The sequence below is a fragment of the Podarcis raffonei genome, chromosome 2 (assembly GCF_027172205.1).
Source record: "Podarcis raffonei isolate rPodRaf1 chromosome 2, rPodRaf1.pri, whole genome shotgun sequence".
Lineage (NCBI taxonomy): Eukaryota > Metazoa > Chordata > Lepidosauria > Squamata > Lacertidae > Podarcis > Podarcis raffonei.
This window is the reverse complement of record NC_070603.1, coordinates 18,406,373-18,415,052: the sequence shown is the minus strand read 5'-3', so window position 1 is coordinate 18,415,052 and position 8,680 is coordinate 18,406,373. Positions and strand designations below refer to the sequence as shown.

Below are 8,680 nucleotides of genomic sequence, written 5' to 3'. Positions count from 1 at the left end.
AGGAGTGTTGCAGGAATTCAGCATCAGGAGAAGAAGGGAAGTCATTGATATTTTAAGGTTGGTTAAATAAATATTCTAAATTGTAAAACAGAAAATTAGATATATAAGCCCCGCCCTGCATAATCAGTAGCAAGATGAGGCAGGCACACATAATTTGAACGACAATGCCCATCAACCTTTTTGGGAGGGGGCAGTCCCCGCAAATATTTTAGGGGGGGGGTGAAGGGACCTTGGCCCCTAGAAGTAGACTCTTTATGTACAAGACATTTCCTTTCTCTTTGAGTTCCTGTAATACAGTCTCTGCACGGCTACAATGAAGGATGGAAATAATTTTGTAGGCGTCAACATCCGAAGACAATGAAACAGCCCAATGAATGGAACGTGCTGAAGTCTTCACAGTGGCTTAATTACAGTGGTACCTCGGGTTACATACACTTCAGGTTACATACGCTTCAGGTTACAGACCCCGCTAACCCAGAAATAGTGCTTCAGGTTAAGAACTTTGCTTCAGGACGAGAACAGAAATCGTGCTCCGGCGGCACGACAGCAGCAGGAGGCCCCATTAGCCAAAGTGGTGCTTCAGGTTAAGAACTGTTTCAGGTTAAGTACGGACCTCCGGAACAAATTAAATACTTAACCCGAGGTACCACTGTATTAGGGCGGTTCATAAAAAAATTTTTTGTCTTAAAATGCCTGCTCCAAAGGTTTTATCTTACTACACCAGGGATTATATAGCTATAGCTGAAATTTCATGCATATCAGTTAATATCTTGACTCTCCTCCATGAAAATAGCTGTTTACTTGGCCGTTTTCCTATGTCATGAAGGTTGAAATTTCAATTCAGTGGAGCAGGGTCAAGATATTAACTGATATGCATGAAATTTCAGATATAGCCATATAATCCCTAGCGTAGTAAGATAAGATCTTTGGCGCAGGCATTTATTTATTTTTTTAAAAAGCTTTTTATGAACCACCCTATTAATTATCAACTCCTGTAAATTAAGAGTTCTAGCTAAAGGGATATAACTAATCTGCTCCACTTCCCAGTGGGGAGGAGTTGCGGTGGACCACGTGGCCACCCACACCCCACCGGGGGCAGGGGACTTTGTCCCCCGTTGCCTGGGGATCCCGGCCACATCAAAGCTCGGCCAGCCAATCCGCTGGCCGGGGGCGTGGCCAGGACAGTTTAAACCAAGGAGCGAGTTGGAGGACTTCTTCTTTGGCTCACTTTCTCAATCACCCTCCCTCCCTCCCTCCCTCCCTCCCTCCCTCCCTCCCTATTTGCAGGTTAGGCAATGGCCTTGCTATGGACTTCGGTTGGTCACCTTGGTTGTCCAAGGGGCCTGGTAGGAATTTTTCCACTTGACAAATTGGCACTGGCCACTTGATTTTCGCCTACCTCGTAGCAATCGTGACAACTTTGTTAGGGTTGCGGTTAGGCACTGTTTGACCTTGTGTGGGGGAGGGGAGGTGTGACCATCACCTGCCCCTCCATGCTTAAGGGTATTCTGTTAAAGGAACCCGGGGGTGTTGATCTAGTCTGAAGCCCGGCTGGGGGCTAGGGCCTTGACATGACTCTGACGGGAACACCAGGGGGAGCTTGAGTTGGTTCGCATCGACAGGGCTCCCCCTACCGGTGGTTTATCCTTACTGGACTTCCTGCACAGTGGGCAGAAGTCAGATATAGTCGGGTCCAATCAATACCTAAGCAATACCACTCACATTCTGTAATTCGATAAAGTTGTGGACAAATTCGCCCAATAACATAAACCTAATATCTGTGTCCTTGTGTGAGTTATTTCCCAACAAAGGGGTAGCTGCGGGGTCTCGACACGCAAATCACAGCTACATCTAGAGTCCTGTGAGTGCAGAGAGCTCTGTAAGATGTGGGATAGCTCACTTGGTACAGCACAGGACTCTTAAATCTCAGGGTTGTGGGTTTGAGCCCCAAGTCGGGCAAAAGGTTCCTGCATTGCAACTCTGCAATTCTACGATCTAAGTGCACAAGTCCAGAGAATAGAACTAGGTTATCTGCCTATCTGGAATGGAGATGAGCATTTTCTTCACCTACAGAAGGTGCCATGTTCAATCCCAAGCATTTCCCAGGTGGTGCTGGGAAAGAACCCCCCTGGAGGACCACAGTCAGTGTGGAAAATATTAATAATAATAATAATAATAAATTTTATTTATATCCCGCCCTCCCCAGCCGAAGCCGGGCTCAGGGCGGCTAACAACAATCAAATAATCAAACAATCAAATAAACCAACATTCTAAAAATATTTCATTATAAGAATTAATTAAAATCAAGTTAATGGCAACCATTAAGCAAAACTCTGTGCAGGTTGCCAGAGGAGGGAGTCAGGCTGCGCCCTGACCAAAGGCCTGGTGGAACAACTCTGTCTTGCAGGCCCTGCGGAAAGATGTCAAATCCCGCAGGGCCCTAGTGTCTTCTGACAGAGCGTTCCACCAGATTGGAGCCGCAGCCGAAAAGGCCCTGGCTCTAGTTGAGGCCAGCCTAACCTCTCTGAGGCCTGGGACCTTCAGGATGTTTTTATCTGCAGACCGTAGATTTCTTTGTGGGGCATACCAGGAGAGGCGGTCCCGTAGGTACGAGGGTCCTAGGCCGTATAGGGCCAAATGGACCAATGGCATGACATGGGTATAAGGCGGGTTCGCTGTGTTTGCAAAACGGTGGTGGTGACTGCGATGGATTATGCACCGCACTTTTATAAAAAGCAAAGATTCAAGAGAATACACAGGCAGTGTCAAATGTCGAATTATAATGAGAGGAGGGCAAATGTTGTCCCTATTTTCAAAAAGGGGAAAAGAGAGGAACCAAATAATTATCGCCCAGTCAGTCTGACATCAATACCAGGGAAGATTCTGGAGCAGATCATTAAGCAAACAGTCTGTGAGCACCTAGAAAGGAATGCTGTGATCACCAATAGTCAGCATGGATTTCTGAAAAATAAGTCATGTCAGACTAACCTGATCTCGTTTTTTGACAGAATTACAAGCCTGGTAGATGAAGGGAACGCAGTGGATGTAGCCTACCTTGATTTCAGCAAGGCATTCGACAAGGTGCCCCATGATATTCTTGTAAAGAAGCTGGTAAAATGCGGACTTGACTATGCTACCACTCAGTGGATTTGTAACTGGCTGACTGACTGAACCCAAAGGGTGCTCATCAATGGTTCCTCTTCATCCTGGAGAAGAGTGACTAGTGGGGTGCCACAGGGTTCTGTCTTGGGCCCGGTCTTATTCAACATCTTTATCAACGACTTGGATGATGGACTCAAGGGCATCCTGATCAAATTTGCAGATGACACCAAACTGGGGGGGGGGGTGTGTGGCTAACACCCCAGAGGACAGGATCACACTTCAAAATGACCTTGACAGATTAGAGAACTGGGCCAAAACAAACAAGATGAACTTTAACAGGGAGAAATTTAAAGTATTGCACTTGGGCAAAAAAAATTGAGAGGCACAAATACAAGATGGGTGACACCTGGCTTGAGAGCAGTACATGTGAAAAGGATCTAGGAGTCTTGGTTGACCACAAACTTGACATGAGCCAACAGTGTGACGCGGCAGCTAAAAAAGCCAATGCAATTCTGGGCTGCATCAATAGGAGTATAGCATCTAGATCAAGGGAAGTAATAATGCCACTGTATTCTGCTCTGGTCAGACCTCAGCTGGAGTACTGTGTCCAGTTCTGGGCACCACAGTTCAAGAAGGACACTGACAAACTGGAACGTGTCCAGAGGAGGGCAACCCAAATGGTCAAAGGCCTGGAAAGGATGCCTTATGAGGAACGGCTAAGGGAGCTGGGCATGTTTAGCCAGGAGAAGAGGAGGTTAAGGGGTGATATGATAGCCATGTTCAAATATATAAAAGGATGTCATATAGAGGAGGGAGAAAGGTTTGTTTTCTGCTGCTCCAGAGAAGCGGACACGGAGCAATGGATCCAAACTACAAGAAAGAAGATTCCACCTAAACATTAGGAAGAACTTCCTGACAGTAAGAGCTGTTCGACAGTGGAATTTGCTGCCAAGGAGTGTGGTGGAGTCTCCTTCTTTGGAGGTCTTTAAGCAGAGGCTTGACAACCATAAGTCAGGAGTGCTCTGAAGGTGTTTCCTGCTTGGCAGGGGGTTGGACTCGATGGCCCTTGTGGTCTATTCCAACTCTATGATTCTATGATTCTATGAGAGAAAGAGTGGCTGTCTTCACCTAATGAATTCTAAGTGCCTATTTGAATGACTCTCGCCTATTATCTCAGGTGTTTTGAAAAGGAAGCCAAATTGCTTTAAGGAAGGGGTGCATATTCTCCAAACAAACCCCTTGATGTGATATTATGGATGCATACACACTCGAAAGTACATTCGACATGCATTCCCCCCCTCAAAGAATTCTGGGCACTAGTGTTTGTCGAAAGTTGCCGGGAACTGAAACTCTGTGAGGAGTAAACTGCAGCATCCAGATTTCCTTGAGGGAAAGAATGCACTTTGATTGTACTTTAAGGTACTTGTAGACAGCCTTGGTTTGTTTTGATGGATCACAAATCATACAAGCCTCTTTGCAAAGGTACAGTGTTTGTTCTCTGATGACAAAGGTTAGGAATGCCTATAGACAAGAAAGCCTCTCTCTCACCAAGATTAAGATATGTAATCTTAAAAGCACCCTTTGTTAAAGCCAGCTTTTCCATGTTGGATCATCTTGTTCCTTCACTTTATTTCTCTATTCCTCCATGTTTTTAAAAATACTCTTGTGGACCAACGAGACAGAGAGATGGGCTTAGGTTGGGTGGAAGGAAGCAGATGTTGCATAAAGCCATACTTATGCTACCTACAAAACTGACCCCCTCCCAAATGCTTTATATTATAATTCCTTTTCCCTTCTTTGTTGTTGTTTTTAAAAAAGGTCTGCTCAGAAATGCCAAATGCCCTGGGACTGTGTGCTCAACTCAACAACATGTTATTTTAGGACACTAATAGAAGCATTTGGAGATTCTCTCAGGAGACTTTCCGCCCTGGCATTAAAGACAAAACGGACACCCATGTAGAGATGGGAGGTTTAAGTATTCTTTAAGTTGCCACATTGTCAGGTGGCTGGAGAGGCATGATGTTGTGTAAACCTTGACATAAGCTGACATGGAAAAAGAAGAAAGTGGAACAGGATCATGCCAATTCACAGAACACGAGATCTCTTCACAATGACATGATTGCTGCCCGGTTCTTCCCTGCAGAGGTTCTTACGGAACAATTTCACTTTATCTTGGATCTCAGACAGAATGGCGATCTTCTGGGCCAGAACAGCTTCAAACTGAGAGGCGTAAAAATCCATGTCATAGTCTGCATCGTCAGCCATTTTCAGAAACCCTTTCAGCCACCGGAGAGGCTCTTGGTGCTCCTCCACCAGAGCTTTCTCATCCATCTCTTTCCTCTTCTTCTGGCCTCTCCCCCTGGCAATGAAGGTAAGGGTTGCCGGAGAGACCTGGTCCTCATTCTGTACGCAGAACACTTTGAACTCATCTGTCTCGGGCAAGCTCTGGACTGTCCAGGGCCTGGTCAAGTCATCCAGCTGAAAGATGGATCTCGGCAAGGCGGGCTGGAGCTGTCGGAAGGCGCTTGTGTCCACTGCCAGCTCTTTCACCCGATTGGCGTACCTCAGTGTGTTGAGTGTGTGCTCACACGACCTCATCCCTGGAGAAATGGTGGCGATCATGCAGGTGCAGGAGTTTTCTCCGATAAAGGAGTCCCTTAACACCTGAGTCAGTTTACTGGCCCGGAAGGGCGTGTGACCTTTGTTGCGACCCAAAGCCCTGATGCATTCCTTAAGTGCCAATAGGCTCTTGTTGATCTCTGCACCCTCCAGCCTGGTTTGCCGGTCCGCACTGGAGGTATCGGCTCCTCGCTCATTGCCGGCTAAATCAATCAAGGAAAACTTACCATGCAGCCTCCCTCTCCTCTTTAGGATGATCTGGAAAACGGCGTGGCTTCGGGACGAGTGGGCATTTGCTGAGGTCTGGCCAGAAGTTCTGCACCGATTCCCTATCTCAATGAGCCTCATCACGTCTTCCACGCAGACCACTTCCTGTTCCAGGAGACCCACCACCTGGACCTGTTGGTTGCTATCCTCAAGCACCCTCAGCCGCTTCTTCCAGTTCAGTAGGTCATAGACCTTCCCCCAATAGATCTCGAAGAAAGCCCCAAAGACCTGGAGCTCCAGGATTTTGTAAGTGGGCTCCTGCAGCAGGCAGAAGACGTCCCGGGCAGTCATAGCATAGATCCCTTTCGAAGAATCCTGCCTCTTGCCAGAGAAGTCACCTCCCATTGTGTGGGTCTTGCCGCTGCCCGTCTGCCCATAGGCAAAGCACGTGGCCATGCCTCCTTTGAAGATGATCTCCACCAGAGGTTGCGCCGTGTGCTTGTAGACACTTTCGTTGGACGCTTGGTCGTCGAAGGCGTGGTCGAAGCGGAAGGTCTGGTTCTCCAGGTAGCGGGTGAGATCCAGTTTCTGCTTGGCTTCGTGCACCATCACCACGTCCGAGGAAGGGATGGTCACCACGTCAACCTCCTTCAGCTCCTCCTCGCGCTGGTTGAGGGGCCTCTTGCGGACGCACACGCAGATTTTGCGCGCACAGCCGCGGGTGGGCTCCAGGGGGCACGTTTGAGCCAGGAGAGCGGAGCCGCCGTGCTGCAAAGCGGCGCGGTACTGCTCGATCACGGCGATCACATCCGCGTGCGGGTGCGCGCCGCTGGCGCCGCGCCGCGCTCGCCTCTCCATGAACTCCAAGTGTCGCTTCTCTCGCCGCTCGCGCATCCTCTCCACCTCCAGGACGCACGGCGATTTGCGCGCGGGGCTGGGGCTGATCTTGCCCGCCGTCCCCGTCGACGGGGGCCTCTTGTTGAAGTCGCGATCCTCGCTGTCGCCGCCCGACTTCTCCTTCTGAATGGGGGTCACCACGTAGTTCTGCGGCGGGGTGGGGTGATCCCCTTGATCCGACGGCGTGGGCGCCGAGAGCGCCTCGGGGCTGAGCTCCATCGGTGCCAAATGAGGGTTGAGCGAGAAGGCGAGGCCCAGCTCCACCTTCTTGCCCTTGTTGACTCCTTTCTCGATCCACTCGACGGTCACGCTGCTGGCGTCCTCGTGCAGCGCCGTGACCAACGCCGGGTGGATCCTCCCGTCGCTCCGCTTGATCTCCAAGTAGGTGCCCACGTGGATGGCCCCGAACTGCTTCGCCATGACTGTCTGCGTCTTGAATCGGGGAGAGGAGGCGGTGCCGATCCTCGGCAGGAGCGGGTAGCGGGAGAAGGGGCCGGGCGGGCACGCTGCCGCCCAAGGCAGACAGCCACAGTCATCCAGCGCCTGGTGGTAAAAGGCACCCGTGCGCATGGCCCAGACAGAGCCCCTGCCCGCCTGACCTGCTTGACAGTCATCCTTACCAAATCGTGCGTCATAAGGGCTTCCTCGGGGTAGTTATGGCCGGGGCCCAGGCGTTCATATTTCGCCACGCCTTTCCACTACACCTCAGAATCATTCCTGTCCAGGAGTTGTCAAGGACGCAGGAGAATCAAAATGCAAAAGAGGCGTGGTACAAAGTCATGTGGGCTCAGTAACGTAGCGCTGTACACACGCTTTCTAGATCCGTTTTAATAGGACGCGTTTCCCAAATGACGTTTCCATTCTAAAGCGCATTGCTAAGCCCTCTTCCTTTCTGAATAACTTCCTCTTTGGATTTTAAGCCTCAATTCTTCTTCTTCTTCTTCGTGGTTTTAGATTCTTCTTTGTGGTTTTATATCTTTATTTTATTCTGTGTACTGCCCTCAGATCCCCAAGTATAGGGTGGTATATAAATTCTAATTATTATTATTATTATTATTATTATTATTATTATTATTATTATTATTATTATTATTCTAGACCATAGTGCAGCAGTAGGAAATCAGCACCCCTCCTGCGGCTTTTAGACTCCAACTCCTGTCGGCCCCAGCTAGCGATGGTGACAATTGTGTCCAGCGACATGTGGGGACATGCTAGGGCCCAAGGTCCCTTCGCCTCCGCCAATAAAATATTTGAGAGGGCCAAGCTCCCCTCAAGTTGATGGGCATTGCCATTCAAACGGTGTGGGTGCACCCCATCATGTGGGGTGGGGCTTACCTGGGGCCCCCAATATTTTATTCAAGTTGGCACCCCTGTGTGGGGAGGTTCCCCATCTTTGTTTTACATAGTTGCAGTACTTTTATGGCAATGGAAGGCAGTGCATGTGTGTGTGTTCCATGTGTGTAAAATCCTAGCAGATATTAACCAACCAAGCACCGGACCCTCCAATCTCTCACAATGCTAGCAAAAATAAATAACTATATAAACAAAGGACCTACCCATGTGATACTGACACAAAACCCCTGCAAAAACACTATGCAATAGAACGAATTACCATTGTTGTTGTTGTTTAGTCGTTTAGTCGTGTCTGACTCTTTGTGACCCCATGGACCAGAGCACACCAGGCACTTCTGTCCTCCACTGCCTCCCGCAGTTTGATCAAACTCATACTGGTAGCTTCAAGAACACCATCCAACCATCTCATCCTCTGTCGTCCCCTTCTCCTTGTGCCCTCCATCTTTCCCAACATCAGGGTCTTTTCCAGGGAGTCTTCTCTTCTCATGAGGTTGCCAAAGTA

General features: G+C 49.0%; 1 protein-coding gene across 1 annotated transcript; it reads right to left on the bottom strand.

Moving 5' to 3' along the window:
• Positions 1-4,951: 4,951 nt before the first annotated feature.
• Positions 4,952-7,395, bottom strand: KIF2B (kinesin family member 2B). Its single transcript, XM_053375138.1, has one exon. It carries the CDS (start codon positions 7,393-7,395, stop codon positions 5,188-5,190), a length of 2,208 nt encoding a protein of 735 aa, XP_053231113.1. The 3' UTR covers positions 4,952-5,187.
• Between the last annotated feature and the right edge of the window lie 1,285 nt (positions 7,396-8,680).

Bases quoted from the DNA above. Each gene is read 5' to 3' on its own strand.
- KIF2B (XM_053375138.1), bottom strand. From the start codon at position 7,395: ATGCGCACGGGTGCCTTTTACCACCAGGCGCTGGATGACTGTGGCTGT.